This window comes from Pieris brassicae, chromosome 11 (genome assembly GCF_905147105.1).
Source record: "Pieris brassicae chromosome 11, ilPieBrab1.1, whole genome shotgun sequence".
Classification (NCBI taxonomy): domain Eukaryota; kingdom Metazoa; phylum Arthropoda; class Insecta; order Lepidoptera; family Pieridae; genus Pieris; species Pieris brassicae.
Window position 1 is genome coordinate 6,510,226 of NC_059675.1, and position 16,866 is coordinate 6,527,091.

A 16,866-nucleotide genomic window follows, 5' to 3' on the forward strand; every position below is an offset into this window, starting at 1 on the left:
CCGGCGCGTAGCGAGCAATTACAGTTTTAAAATAAACGTATTTAATATAATAAAAATATAAGAAGAGTTATATTCGAACGCATTAGGTATATTCCGCAATCTTTAATAAGAAACCCACGTCAAAAATCCTTTATTTTTAACGTGTAGTTTCTTCTTTAATCCTTCAAAGGAAAATTAGTAATCACATATAATTTTAAATGTATACATACGTGTTCAGTCAAGGCAACTATCATGAAGTCCGGCAATTGTTTACTCATACTTTGCAGGAAGCTTTTTCTTTTGCAGCAACAATTTAGTAAAGCTTGTACCTATAAAAATATTAAATTATTTATTTATATGAATACGAAATATAAAATATATATAATAAATTCTTTTTATGTTATTGCCTTATATGTACTGCCTGTAATATATAGTCTTTGACCGCGAGGGCGTGATACCAGAGCTGACAGTTAATTCGCAGCATAAGTGAGAATGTTTTAAACCCGGGCAGAAGCGGCAACATCCTGTGATGCGACTATGGGCGAACGTAAGAAAGGTCAGGTCCTTCAAACAGGAAATCTCTAAGGAAAAGTCAGAGCATATTGCAGGATACGGCCCACCTCTCATCGGGGAATCGAGCCTTCTGGTCTCTTGCCAAAGCTGTTTTGCTTGCAAAGGGACTTTCGGTCAGCTCTCCATTGCACAACTACACACGGACGATGAGTGCTGGAAGATCGCTTCCATACATGCAATCCCTAAATATGGCAATCGCTCTGATTCGTCCAACTATCGTCCAATAGCTATAACCTCTGTGTTCTCCAAAATAATGGAAACTGTTTTTAACAGTTAGCTTCTGAGGTATTTAAAGGGCCACCAGCTGATTACCGATTATCAGTACGGCTTTCGCCGTGGTCGCTCAACTGATAACTTCCTTGTATACCTTACACATAGGTGGGCAGAGGCAATTGAGTCCAAGGGGGAGGCGCTGGCGGTAAGTTTGGACATAGCGAAAACCTTCGATCGGATGTTACACAGAGCACTGCTCTCGAAGCTTCCAGCCTATGGGCTTCACAAGAAATTATGAAGCTGGATTTTTAGTTTCTCGCTGGTCGGTGCATGAAGGTCGTTGACGGAGCATGTTCCAACCTTAAACACGTGAATGTCCGTCCCACAAGACTGTGTCCTATTTATTCTGCATATGAATGCTACTTTCCAACTTAGCAACATTTATTGTTATGTGGACAACAGCACTTTAGATAGTCTTTACACTGGCCGGGCAGGTATTTCTCGGGAGTCGATAAGTACCGGAACGAAGTCGAAACTCTGCTACGTGGAGTCTCGGAATGGCTCAGATTAAATCTTGTCCAATTTAACTCCAAGAAGGTACAAGTTTGCGCGCTTTCCGTTAAAAAATAACTTCCTTTGTCGGTACTCCCCTCTTGAACACACTCTCCTTAAAGCCTCAGCTAGCATCGGAATACTGGGCGTTGAATATCGAATGATGATCAGTTTTGCGGTTATTTGGAAGGGAAAGCTAAATTAGCCTCTATGAAGCTTGGTGTGCTCAGCAAGGCGAGGCGGTACTTCACTCCGGGCCACCGCTTGCAACTCTAAAAGCAAATTTGGCCCCACATGGACGGGAGCTCCCCAGAACCAGCTTCTTCCGCTCAACCGTATTCAAAGAAGAGCGATTCGAATCGTCAACGACCAGTCACTTTTCGTGCGGATTGATCCCTTGGCGTTGCGTAGAGATGTGATATATCTATGTATTTTCTACCACATTTACCATGGAGTGTTCGTGTTGTTCGGACCTGTAGCTGAGTTTCATCATCAAACGTCCGTCGTTCCACAACTTGCGTTTCTTAAGGCAATTTTTGCCGCCACTATATGGAACCAGCTGCCCTCTGAAGTATTTCTGAACTAATTCGACTCCTTCAACAAAAGATCTTCCCAACTTAAAAGGCCGGCGATGCACTTGCGAGCCCTCTGGCAATGTCTATGGGCGGCGGTATCACTTAACATCAGATGAGCCTCCTGACCGTTTGCCTCCTATTACATAATAGTATAACATTCCATTTAAAAATCTACGCGAGCATTTAGGAGCTTTACTTTTTCTCAGGCACAAATATTCAACTATTTTATATATTTAATGGTTTCGCTTGCTAACAATACAATAAATATTTCTGCTTAGAAACCATACCTATTCAGGTAAATAAAGATAATCAGACAAACTACACATAATACTTTCCAAATATTAAGTTTTCTTAACCTACCATATCTCCCCAAACTCGACACAGCTTCGCATGTGGCAATGACAAAATTGGTTCTGAAGGTGCCGCGGCTCGCAACCAAGACGGCGGGCAGGGTCGAGCAGCTCGGGCAGATGCCACACAACTGTGTACAGAGCAACGCTGATCCCGAGATAATGCATTCAGTACATTTCCCAAGCGGAATGCAACTCGTGGACACGCCATGGCACTAGCTCGTATAGGAACAGGCTGTAACACTCCACCTACTATTGTCAGCCAGTCTTCGTACTCGCACCTATAAATCATACATTGCTTACGTAAAAAATAAAAATAAACGTTCTTTTGTTTTGTCAAGTAAAAGTCAGTCTATAATGCGAATTAATGTACCATAATAAGAAAAAAGTAAATTAATTGCGTTGCCTTAACATTTGTTTTTGTTCCACAGAGTAAAAAGTATCCTCTTTCGGTTTTTTGAAGTCTGTTAAGGGCAACATAACCGTAAGTATTTAAGTAGGTCTATGGCCGTAAGCCGTCTCGTATCGTAAAAAATAGTTATATTCAAACGAATTTTATTTCGGTAAAGGTTTTTTCATTAAAATGTTCAAATTTAAAAGTTCTAAATATTTTAATTAACATAAGTTCTATTTAAGGGTCTTTTATTTGGTCATATTAATATTTTAATAGGATAAAAAAGGTGAACTTAAGTTAGTTATGTTCCTGGAATAAGGGCATAGGACAGGGTAAATAAAACAAATAAATAACATTAAAAAAATGCGGCGATGTTATTGTTTTGGTTCACTGGGTGCCAACACTTAGCAGTTCAAAGTCGAAACACGTATAATTTATCAATAGTTCTTATGGTTTTCCTTGATTGAAACGATATAAGCATTTTTTAATGTTTCGATGGACTCATTGATTGTTAAACTAATTTTGCAATAAGTCTTAGAATAAAATTTCAAATTGACTTTCCTTATATCATTAATATTTGTGCTGCGACCACTTCCGGTTCAAAGTACAAAGTCTAAACTTTACGATTCTTGAGATTAAAACGTCAAGACGGTTTTTCCATGATTAGGAAGAAAGGTTTTTTAGAAAAGGAAACCTCTAAAACGGTTAGACATGATAGACAGAAATTGCTGGAATGCATGCATACATGTTCCTGGTTGTTCATAATGTTGCTGTTTTTTTTTTAATTAAATCGGTAAATGTGTAGTAGATACGATACATATTATACCATATAGAGTCCTAAAAGTAGCCGAAATGTAACGTACCTGGCGTTTTGCAGTTTTAGCTTTAGAAATAAGTATTTGGATACATTTAACTACCTTTGTTATTTGATTAAGTAAGTGTTTTGACAATATTTTTTATTAGTGTACGGTTCGTAAGTGTCGGGTTCGTAAATTATAGAAAAGTAAATTGTATTGTACGTATCCATTCGCATACATCAATATGATGTAATAAAAACTATCAAAAGTCCTATCAGAGCAGAAATGCGGCATTGACTTGTATAATTAGTTTAATATCTAAATTCAATTCCTGCGCTTCTCTTTAACTTACATGTGCTCCAAGATATCCGCAAAGCATAGTACGTCGTATTCAGTATCATCGCACTGGTGGGGTGTGGTGTAATTCCTGTAGTGATCGTCAATAGCTGCCAAGACCACTGCTGCCAAGTTGGGAGCAGCTCTAGGATGGGGACACGTGGCACGATTTCCATGTGTGACCTCCACAAAGCGTCGAACTAAGCTAGGTCCAGAGTTATGAGCGCTTAAGGCACTGAAAGACACCATCAAATAATAATTTAATCAAAGATATTAACAGTTCAAGTGGTTATAACTTAGTAGTACGTATTTGACTTTTATCATTATATATCGTACTTTAAAATTATCATTGTACTTTCTAACTTTACTATGATACATAATACATATGATACATATTCCAGTGAATATATAATCATATCATAGTAATATGTGCCTGCAATGGTAATCTAAACCAGAGCGATAGATGTAATAAATGAAAATTGATTATTTGAAAATCAATTATGTATAATTTTATTTCTGTACATCAATTCGGTGTATAGAAGCGCTAACCCCATGTGGGTCTTGGTCTCAGATTATCCGTTTCTTCGATATTTTTTTTTCTATAGACAAGTAGGTGATCGGCTTTCTGAGATTTTTGAGTTCATGCCACGCGAAATGCGCACATAGATTTAAAATCTTTTGATGCACAGCCGTGATTCGTAACCATGACGCCATGTTAACGCTCTCTAACGTTAATTACGTAACAGATATCAAAAAAAGAAACCATAAATAAAAAACTGAAATACCAACTCTAAAAGAAACTCGGTCTAATCAGGAATGTACTATGCCCTTTAATATTAGAACTTCCTTACCGGGAGGATAACAATACTATTCTTAGAAATCAAGTGATAAACAGAAATTGCACCATCACGAAGGTAAGAAATGACGTATCTTTCTGATCACGCCCGCGTTACTTACAATACTGACGAAACAGATTAACCGAACTATTGTTCTTAGCATTACTTTGTATTTACATATTTATGTTTATCTTAATATATAATGCAGTTACTTTACTATTATGTTGCATTTTTACTTTCGCTTAAGTAAATTTTTTGTTAGAAATACGAGATATTCATTCAGTATTATGACATGCCCAAACAAAAATATTATTATTCGTTTAATAATATTGTAATGTAATAATGTCACAAACAAACCACAGTGAATATTATACAAAGTGGTTACTAACCTTATATAGTCTCTAACGAACTGTCGTGCATGAGGTGCCTTTCCGAAATCAACGTTTCTAGTTAGCACGCGCCTAACAGGCGGTGCCAGTGCTGGTAAAGGAGCAGACCGAGGTCTGCGTCTACATAACCGCGCGAGCAGGGCACACAGCTCACCGTTGACACCTCTCTCTGCTAAAAGTGGTGCAGCCACGCTTGTTGTTGTTTCAGCCCATTCCTCCCAGTCAGGACTGTCATTGTTCTAAAATAAAAAAAACTTAAATGATTAAAAAACGTTTAATGAGTTACATTCATGACATTTTCTAAGGTAATTAAAAATACAAAACATTTATAAATTTTTATATCTTGGTACAACAATATTATGACTTTTTAATTAGTTACGGTTATGCAAGGCATACGCGAAACTAACAAAAGCAACAATGAGAGAAAGCACTTATATTGTACAATTAAAGAAATTTAATAACAAATTACTTCTAGCGTTGATATAAATGCTCTTATAAATGATAGGAAATACCAACAACTTACATTATATAATATTTCATTATAATAACCAGTAAAGCATTGTTTAACTGCTTCCAAATTGACAATAATTAATAATAATGAATTTTACCGTTTATCGTCATAATAATATTTATTCTTGCGGAATAATAGTTTCCGGGCATAACAAATACTTACTTAAAGCTGAAATTCCTCTTAAGATATATTTCTGCATCCGTTTAATAGGCAAATGAAAATTTATTCGACTTGTTAAAGTAATAACCAAACATCTTTTAACTTTATTTACCCTAGTTTTCAGACCAACTATATTCTAATCAACAACCTACGGAAGTGGTAATAATGATAAGCAGGTAAATAGGAATTGTATAACAAATAATAATTACAAACAATATTTATTCTTGAAACTTCTATACGTTAGATGATGCATATATAATTTTCCGCCTATAATTACGACATTCCTATTGATTAACAAGAAACTTTAAAATATTGCAAGTACAATTTTTTTGGAATGTTTACAGTTTGTTTTTTATTCATCCAAGTAGTTAGGAATGTGTTGTAAAAGCGGATATTTAAAAACGTAAATGGTCATTTCATTTCACACGATGGTCTGAATCGCAAGTAATGTGAAACGACTTAAGAAGAATAAAAATTATTTTGTTTTTATTTATTATAGTTACTACATCAAACACAATACTAAATTTACCGAATATTTTACAAAATCTTCCATCTAAAATGTATCACAATGGAAGTAAACATAAGTGTTTCAAAAAAGCCAAACCAAAATTATTTATATCTTGTGATATACAAGATAAAATAAGCACACAATAAAATCAGAAGAAAAAATAGAAATAAAAGAAATTCAAAATTAAACAATCAGCAGCGAATTAGGTTCGAGATAGGCATCCAACAAGGCTTTCTCTAAAACCGATCAGCCCACTACCGAATATATCCGGATAAGCACTGTTAAATCCGTTAAAATCGCGAAGAATTCGAAAGAGAGGTGTATGGACTCCTAGTTTGGTTTTTGTAGGAGGAATTTGAAAGAAATTTCTGATTTTAATATCATGTAGAAGGTTGCTCTGTATATAATTATTAAAAACTAAACCCTAGATCAGAAGTATTATTCAAATTTCGACAACGAAAGTTTACTTATAATCAGAAGCGCGAAAGAACTTATTAAACTATTTGCATTACGAAACTTTTACTAGATGTAAACATTTATATGTTAGTCTTTTTGTAAATAATAAAACCTAACCTGGCCCTATGTTACACGCTTTACATTTTTATATCAAGGAGTTTATAAATATAAAATATAAATTAAGGTGATTTAATTGTAAAGCAAATTTTTAGCTTTTTTTATGAGTTATGAATAAAATACCAATCTTTCAACTGTCTGAATGCTAGTGAAACAAAATATACGTTAAAATATTATTATAAAAGCGTACTGATGTACAACAGGGAGTAGTCGATTATAATGAAACCGCAAAGCAATTTGAATCTGACCACAAGTACTTCACCAGTTTACGAGTACGTACTTAATGAATAATAAATTACTGTAGGTGTCAAGTATTTTCTCGTCGAAGGGTCAAGGGGAAAGTTAAAGAATGAGGAATTTATTATGTTCCTGAATAAAGGCACGGCGAACGGACTTTCACTTTTAATACTTTTGTATAGAAGGACTGAAATACTATAAATACAAAAAGGCAGTCCCCGTTTGACGAATATTCTTCTACCATATTATCCATTAAAATATACTTGATTTCGAGGATATCTTTTAATCTTTATGTATAATCGGAACCGAATGAATAAATGTGCGTATATATACAAATAAACTTGTGTATAAATGCAACCTGGTTGAGGAAAGTGATTTCGTTTTGCCAAATAGCAACACGCAAATTATGACCTGTTTTTGTTGACCTTACTCGCGCGGTAGACATTTCCTAGATTGAGATTCACAGCGAAAAAATGTTTTGGGTTTTCGAATCACCTACAAGAACCTACGGATTAGAATTATGGAAGAACCAGCGTATTATAATTCCTTTGTGAGACACGAAACACATTGGCTGTTTATTTAATAATACATTATAGAAATGTATGTAAACAGAACTCACACTAATTACGTCAATAGTACTTGATGTATACCGTAAAAAATTTGGGTCCTCTTTCTCTCGACACGAATGCGTAACGTCTCGGCATGGAGCAGAATAATTACCGACTTCTTGTAATTTTCCTCGTATATATATTCACTTGATAGGTAAATGTATGATAATATCTACTTATAATCATGCATTTAATATGCTATGAATGTCATTGATAAAATTATCCGTATTATTAGACTAATAGGAAAATTGTTACGTTTAGTGTTTTAGAACAAAAATCCTAACGAAAACTTTAATCAATTAAATATTTTTAAATTGTTTATTTCTTCTTTAAAATGCTATCTTTGAGGTGTTTAGATTTTACACATGTAGAAAATCTTGTACATAAAATAACTTAAAATATTGAAACAATTTTAATATAATATAGTACCTAAATATTCAAACATTACCTCAGAGAGTAAATTAGTTAGCAGCGACAAGGGTGTCCTCGTCACACTCTCATCCTGCAAGGGTGTAGTCATCACGAAATCCACCATGTTCTAAAAATTGAGTTATAGCAATAAGAAGGAAACGATATTTTTCACAGGTAACCTTGCCTAGGTTTATGTTTTATCGGTGATTGCTGTATCAAGCAACATAAAAAATTGAAATTCCTAGTTTGACCTTTGTGGAGTTAGATAATCTACCTATTTAGGATTCTAATCAGTCAAATTACTGACGAACCAAAAGCTTTTTGCGATATGGTTCCACGCATTTTTGAACTGCAAAGTGAAGTTTGATACGTGTTCGAAGTGAGTATATTTTTTTATTAGTTTTATTACTTACTCTAGTGTACTTATACCATAATATATAAGCATATTTTCATTGCTACTTTGGATTCTTTACAGTTTTATGAAATAAAACATGCGGCTAACCATTTTGAAGTATTGCACTTTCAAATACGCACCTTTAACTCTTTTACTACTAATTCCTTCCTCACAGATTTTGTTAATATATTACGGTAACGCAGCATGTTTCTCTGTAACACAAAAAAATATTATTATATTAATCTTCATAGGTATGAAAAAGTCATCTCAACTAAAGAAAACTCACCCTCCACACTATTGAGTAGTACCACTGGTCCCTTGTGTATGCATCGTTAGCCTAAAAAATAATAAGTAATAAAAATACATATACTCATCACAACCTACTTCGCTTATCTGAGGAATTACTTTCACTCAGAGCATTAATTGTATGGTCAGGAATACGATTGTAGTGTTATTTTTGGTTTTTTTAAATAGCCATTCACTATTATGAATACTGGGCTCTACAACCCCTTTTATTTATTTCTAACCTTGAAAAAAATATAATACAACACAAAAAATATTTAACTTAACTTTTAATTAAATAATATTTAACTTTTTACTTTTATGGTGTATTTTATATACAGTTGAATTGAATTTTGAATAAATTATATAATGTTTCGTTTTTGTTTGGGTCTGTAGTGTGTGCTTGGAATATATTTATATAACAGCCAACTAGCCAAATGGCTAGTTATATATCTTGCGTATAGGCCTCCTCCAACTTACGCCATTCATCTTGGTTTTTGACACTTCCATATACACTTGTATAACAGATAGATAATGGTTTTGTATTTCGATGCGCTCCGAGAACGCTTTATTGGTACATTATTTATTTAGTATTCGTTACATTTGTGGAAAAAAAACATAATACATGAAAAATATTTGGATCTCTTCCAGGCAACACTAGTAAGGAATATAAACTAAAAAAATAAATATCATAGGTAAAGTGCAAGAAGCGCATATCCAAATCAACCTTAATCTAAAATAATAAAAAAACTAAGAAGCTAATCTCACGGATTCATGAATTGCAATGCATTAAAAAAAATTGTATTGTCGAGTCGATTGTGCAGGATAGGATATGGTTAAGAAATGTAGAAGAGTGTTAAAAGATTATATTATTACTATGTTATTTTTAAATTTCTTCTTTATTAAGAAAATCCAAACCATGCCGGTTGTCTTTCCGCTGTGGTTGAATATATATACTTTGTGTTCATCTATGATACATACCATTCTTTGTACTACTGCTAGTCCTAATATGTCAACAGCTATAGTATCAAGCGCATGAATAAGTTCCATGAATCTGGTTGCTGATGACAAAGTTCTCACTTTGCAATTTTAATTATATATTTATTTGTATGTTAGAAGGTTGTGGCTGTGGTTCCACGAGGACCAGCGGCTTGAGGGAGATAGATTGAAATAGTTGCGCTACATTGGTTTTTTTCTTCAGTTACAATTCTCGGTTTTCGGTAGATATTGGTTTATATGTGGAAGAATTTTGTTTAGGGTGTTTGACCGGAAACTTATTAATTCGAATGCATTTGTCTTGTTGACTTTAAAAAAAATTGTGTAGCTTTTTTCGTGGATAGTTTATTTAATTGAGTGTTAGATTGAAGTTGTGGCTCCTTTTAGTGTGGTGAAACGTGGCATCCTTTATAATAAGCTTGTCTGCTTTTAAGTACGCTATGTTGCTTTTTGCCTGCTTGACTGCAGCGCTTTTCTCTTTTATATCGCTTCTTTCGTATAATTTTCCATTATATAGATTTGCTTCTAGCTCTTTCTATTTTCATGATTTGCTTCTTTTTCCATCTGTTTACAAAAGAACATAACACAGGATTCTGTTTATTCCCTTTGTTATTCCTTACAATATTTTGTTTTATATTCACTTTTTCTAATTGACTGTATAGGTCATCTCAGAAATTATGCTTGATCTTCTGAAATAGTTCCTCTCTTTCTATATTAGCAATTGTGTATTTAAATTTATCACTTTCGTTAGCTAGTGGAATTAGTTTCATCCAATACGGTTTTTGTTAGTGTTTCGGCCATATCAGCGGTCTGTTTCTGCATCTTCATTTCACAGTAATTGAAATTAGTTTCCAACAATTTCCCGTAGCAAACTTTCTGTATACTGATGTATAAATGACCAGATTCCTGTTTTTATATTTTGTTAAGTATATTCTTTTTTCCGTAACGCACTTCACTTTATTCAGTTTTTGCACTTTTAACTCCACTTCCTAGCTTACATCAGTTATTAACTTCATCAAGTATTGAACAATTAGGAAATAAAAGACTATTTTCTGCTATTTGCATTTTCGTCTTTTCGATATTAGCACTTAGTTACAACACGGCCTATTATAAACATTTTAGAAAGTTATTGAAGTGTAATTAATTTGTCCTTAATTACTTTTCGCTGTTATTAGTAGATGCTTTAAATTGTAAACCAACTACCCCTCCCCTTCCAGCACACAAGTACCATGCGACAGCACCAAGTAAGTATCTTTTGCCATCACAATCTATCTCTTGTGTCTAATTTCGAACACCTATTGTTTCGAGTTGCCTGAGAACGCCAAACCAACGTTGGCGTGTTCGGGTTTTCCCCTGCCTACAGGTTGTAAGTAAGGACCTTGTCATCTGCCATGACTGCACTGAGCACATGTTTTAACCACTTGAGTCTAATGGATATTGTGAATTGGACGATGTTGGCGATTGGTTTCAATTGCCATTATTTCTTAATTAAGAATCCAATATGTTAAGTTATAAGTTGGTAAATTTGTTATACAAATATCCATTATTTTAATAATACAGCGGATTACTTATTCAAAGTTTGATTCTATCGTTAAAAATATTTCAAAGTACGTAAAAGAGAACTTTAAGCTGTGTGAGAAATGCCAAACCTGTAATAATAACGATCCATGAGGCATTACAATTCGCAGACAGTACTTTCTGGCGGGATCCCATCTCGATATACAGTATACTTCCTGCATGCAGTTGTACGTCAATGGTCGTTCCATTTGACCGCAAGGCTAAAACAAAATATTTATGGTTTAACGTTGAGAACGCAAAATTCATAGTGCCACAAAGGACTTACTTATAACATAATTTTAATTATAATTTTTAAAAAAATATTGTAGTCGTTAATTTTAATCTAAAATTTTACTTGTAATAGTTAATTATTTTTTGGTGTATTTTGTAGTAGTAATATCTAGTAGATTTTAATACGCCGTTTCACACAATACGCCATATTACTATTAAAAGATGTTTTAATATGATTTGGGGGGGGGGGGGGTGTCAGGTTAATTTACAATATGCACCCGGTGGCAGTGTTTAAGAGCCCTTAAGATTAAAATGACGACAATGATGCCACTAATTGTGTAAAGATACAAAGTGACATATCCCCGCATTTACCACATACATGGGTACCTTAGACAGGGTGACCGGCTTGCATGCCTACTGCTCAACTAAGAAACTCATTGGAGAAATGCATTAGAGATGCCGAAAATATAGTACCTTATATATATATATTTTATAAGTCCACCAAATTAGTGGGGTATGCAGACGACTTGGCTCTAGTCACGCCAAACAAAAACCACTTAGCGGAATGTTTTAAAATCCTGCGAAATGTAGGCCTGTCAGTAAATTTGGAAAAAAACAAAGTACATGACGACGACACCATTAGGAGCTAGAAATCCCTTTGTCGTGGAAGACGTAAGCTTTGAACAATGCGAGGAGTTTGTTTACTAGGGCTCATTGGTGACCAGTGATAGTAATCCTAACCGAGAGATCAGTAGACACATCATGATGGCAAATCGCTGTTACTATGGTCTTCGAAGATACTTCCAATCGCGACGTCTCAGAAAGAATTCCAAGCCTGTTCTGTACAAAAATCTGCTGCGACTAGTGCTCACTTATAGTTATGTAACCTGGCCCCTTAGCAAGAAAGATTTATCTCCTTATTTTCGAACGGAAGATTCATCGAAGAATCTTTGTTCCTGTTTGCGACGACGGTGTTTACCGTATTCGCTACAATGAAGAACATTATAACATCCTAGACGACGCCAACATCCACATCATAAAGTGCAACAGGATTAACTGGCTGGGACCGAATGGCGAACGACTAATCCCAAGGACCTTATTGAACTCACAACCCGGTGGCAAGAGAAAACCCGGTAGACCTACGGTGGTGGGATGGAGGTGTCAAGGACCTCGAAACAATAGTGGTTCGAAATTGGACGCGGGAAGAACTAGTTGGCGATGTGTACTTAAGAAGGCTAAGGCCCACAAGGAGCTGTATAACCAATAATGATGATTCCGATGATATAAAATATGAAATTCATGTCACATACATTAGGACAAATGGTTAACTATTTTCCAATCACAAGGATCAGCGTTTTATTAATTTGTATCGATTTGTTTTCATCTAGAGTAAACGAATACATGACCTACTGAGCTATGAAGGCGTTTAGAAACTTCGTGGAACATGAGGAAATTAATTACTTTATTCCAAAACGCTTTTCTAAGCCATGTTTTATACATATTAGCCTAGCCTAACATTGGTATAAAATTTATATATTTCGCACTGCTTTACAAAACATTTTTCTTTCGCATTAAACCATGCGTAGGATATACATGCATACATATCATGTACATTGTATATCATATGTATATGATTTTGTTTATTCATACGTATGGTCTTGTATTACCATACTAAATGGGGCAATGCCAGACCGATGTTGTCTTTTTTGTTTGAAGTAGAAACAAAGGAATTGCGAATCATAATGATTCAGCGACTACAGAAAAAAAGAAAGTAAGAAGACGTATTAGAAAGCAGGAAAATAATAAAACTAGAGCGGTTGAGTCATGGAGCTTATGCAAGTAAATCTGCTCTTTCAAAATCATAGTCATTGTAATATAACTGTACCTATTGTATTCTTTGGCATATACAAGTATATAAATCAACGTCAAGCCGAAATAGGAAAGGCAACCCCCGAAAACTATTTAAAAAATTGTACAAGTAGAACAAATGTTGTTTAATAAGGAATCTTTTCTTATTGTTATTTAATTGAGACCTTAGTTTTGCTTTGAAGCTAATAAATATTACTTGCCGTACTTTATCTATGCTATATGCTATACTGTTATAGAGGTCCTTAGACAACAACTTATTTTATTCTAGGATCTATATGAAATGGAAATAGTTAGTTTAGAACGCATCTCTCAACTCCGCCGTCGTGAGATTTAACCAGAACAATGGATTTTTCTATTTGCGCAATCATTGATGAAGATATATCGTGATATCGTAAGAAAACCGATCTAAGACAGAATTATTGACAGCGTCGGTGGGACAGGATCACCTACTTGCTTATAATGAAATACCTACTGTTAAGAAAACATACAGAGGCCAAATGGCATATATATAATATGTGTAATCGTTTATCATCATAGTAGATGAATAGACACATGAAAGCTATTCTACTATTTCTTTAAGCTTGTATATATTATTTTATATACGCTAGTTATATTTTTCAGAGATACAGTTGATTTAGAAAAAATATACCAATATAATCCACTAATAATTTCAAAATAACCAAAACGCCTTAAAGTGTCTTACACGGCCCTAAAATCTGAGGCAATTCGAGAAAGTGGTGGTGAGCACCCTAGATCGCCTCGTGTGTAGGTGAATCGTAACCTAATTTGAGTAAGATTCACACACTATGAGCAGATTTTGTTTCCACCACCATTGTCCCGATAACGCCACTGATTTTAGGACCGTGTATACACGCTTTTAATTATTATAGACTCTATTCATGGTATCTTATTCTAAAACTCATGATTATCAAATGAAATCATTGCTATTGTTATAGATACAAAGTGCAATTATCAATATACATTGTGGCTGGTTATCTTGTTTTGTATTCTATCGTCGTAATAACTACTTACGTATAACGATTTACGTTTTATTTGTTTGGAAAACGTTACATAAATTATTTAATATAATATAAATCTTTGGTGTTATTAACAATTTAATAATTAATTTTACTTAATCAACCAAGTAATTTTGATAATCATTCCAAAATTAAAAGTGCCTAATGATTTTTTTTTAATTTCTTACATTTGTTAATTCGCCCCGGGATCTCCCTTTCGACGGTTTCAGTAAAGTGTGACTATCTAAAAACAAACGACAGCATGCTTGAAAGTCACGTCCGTTAAGCTATATAGCGGCCATCTGCTGTTAAAAAATTAAGAACAAAGCACGAACTAGCAGTTATCTGTGTAATGTTCAGTATGACGTCGATAGCGGTTGCGGGCATTGGCCCAGTGGGCCAGCGCGCGAGGTTACTCGTGACGTCATGAAATCACAGGCCGCGGCCCCTATGTGCCTTTTAAGCACCTCTTACCTATGCGGCGATGCTATATGTACACATTTACATTAATGTCTTCGGGGTCTTATGTAATATTTATAACAATACGGACTATAAAAAGGGGACTATTCAATATTGTATCCTAATTTCGAATTAAACAGATTTGATTTGATTAAACAGAGAAGTGAGTCAGTTCGTATTAGATTAATTGTGGGGGATTCTAAGATATTCTAATTACTTTAAGTTATACGTAATATACACCAATTAGTGTAAAGATAATGAAGTGCTAATTACAAAAATTACTGTTTCAATTAATAATAATTATTTCGTTAATAAAGGTTGCAGAGGTTGCATGCAAAGGCATCACGTATGTTTCTGGTCTCTGTAATCAACATAGTAATATTAACATTGACTTAAGAATGCGATCGAGTAAGAAATTAAAGTATTTATTTGCATTACGCACGGAATCCTTTTTAGAGCAGTTTCATTAACATAAAAATAGCAATAGCACTTACAACTGTACGCAGGGTCGTTTATTAAAAGTTACTTAGGCCATTTAAGATATAAAGAAAATAACTGAATTAATTGGAACTTTATGTTTATTAAATGAACTGCTCTTTATGTATGTATCTCTTATCTTACTTGTGACGTATTTCCTCTTTAAAGAATTATTTATAATTATGTCGAATAAAGTTTTCTTATTTTCCGTCTTAGGCAGCTGGTTGTTTAATTTGTAGTATACATAAGTAGAAAAAAATATTAATATATCAATTGCTATATAACATTAAATGTTAATATTATTATCTTTATTTTCTGTATATATAAAGACAATTATTACTATCGGCATTGACGCACATAACACGTTTACATATTGAGATACATAGTTTCCTTTCTATTATTCTGTGTATAATTGTTTTAATTATATTGGTGCTTTTAATATTTGACCATTTTTAACGGTGAATTGGCTAGTGATGCTTTTGGATTCGCTTCATGTCATGGGTTCTCACGAAAATTTCCCTTTTGCCTATTCCTTCTTAGAACGACATTTTAGATGATAGACCGCTGTAAGAGCGAAAGTAATTTTGAGCAATGAAAAATAGACACGCGATGTGGGCGATGAAAAAAAATAGCTTTTTTGTTTATTTTAATACGTGATTGTTGAACTCGAATTCGAGTTTAGCTTTAAAACAAAAATATCTAAAACACGCAATCACTATTTATCATCTTCAATCACTCAATATCATATCAGAAATGGTTCCTCTGAATTATTCTACTAGCTATGGCAGAAAGAATGTGATAAGATCAAGTTTATTCCTATAAGAAAAACGGCGACTTCATTAAAAAAAAACAAAAAAAAAATTGCTCAATTATTGAACCTGATTTTCTTATCTGACATGCAGTATTGATAAAACTATGATGTGAATGTTGATTTTTCAGTTTTTAAAGTATCTTGAAATTATTTAGGACACACTAAAACTATTAAATAATAGGTTGGGGAAAAAGTTTCTTCGCATATTTTAAGAAAATACACATTTTTTCATATAGTTTATTTACATTTAACTAAAGTATGTAGGTACCATTTTGTTAGATAACTTATTGCCATCTTGTAGGTAGGGACATGATCCCATTGCTATAGAAATTTCGGGGCTTCTGATCAAAATACCGCGACAAATGGTTTTGGCAGTCCTCTCATGATGTTAACCTGACACTGCCTAAAGAATTGTTAGAGACCAAAACAGGTGGAAGTCTGAAGGTGCAAGGTTGATGCATTAACACCTCCCAGCCAAGCTATCTTTATTTTTGCTGAGAGGCTAAAGATGTGTGAGGTCTAGCGTTATCATGATGAAAAACCACACCCCTTCTGTTGATTAATTCCAGCCGTTTTCTCTCAACTTCTTGCTTTAATCTCATCAGTTGTTCGCAGTAGAGTTCAGAATGAATGGTCCTGCCTAGTGGGAAGAGCTCATAAACAATAATGCCCATCCAATTCCACCACACACAGCATCACCTTGTTGCGAGTTAACCCGGGTTTCGCCATAGTCTGTGAAGCCTGACCGGCCTTTCACCACGTCCTTTTTTGCT

The 16,866-nt window shown here is 34.2% G+C and overlaps 1 protein-coding gene across 1 annotated transcript in view; it reads right to left on the bottom strand.

Annotated features, from left to right (window-relative positions):
- LOC123716570 (C-Maf-inducing protein-like) overlaps positions 1 to 16,866 on the bottom strand; it is a 33,915-nt gene that overhangs the window by 4,052 nt on the left and 12,997 nt on the right. The window contains exons 3-10 of the mRNA XM_045672376.1: positions 11,323 to 11,451; positions 8,682 to 8,732; positions 8,536 to 8,607; positions 8,039 to 8,128; positions 4,995 to 5,233; positions 3,786 to 4,004; positions 2,253 to 2,523; positions 210 to 308 (exon numbers count right to left, since the gene is read on the bottom strand). Of these exons, the coding sequence (XP_045528332.1) occupies positions 210 to 308; positions 2,253 to 2,523; positions 3,786 to 4,004; positions 4,995 to 5,233; positions 8,039 to 8,128; positions 8,536 to 8,607; positions 8,682 to 8,732; positions 11,323 to 11,451 (1,170 nt within the window). The remainder of the gene's footprint in view (positions 1 to 209; positions 309 to 2,252; positions 2,524 to 3,785; positions 4,005 to 4,994; positions 5,234 to 8,038; positions 8,129 to 8,535; positions 8,608 to 8,681; positions 8,733 to 11,322; positions 11,452 to 16,866) is intronic.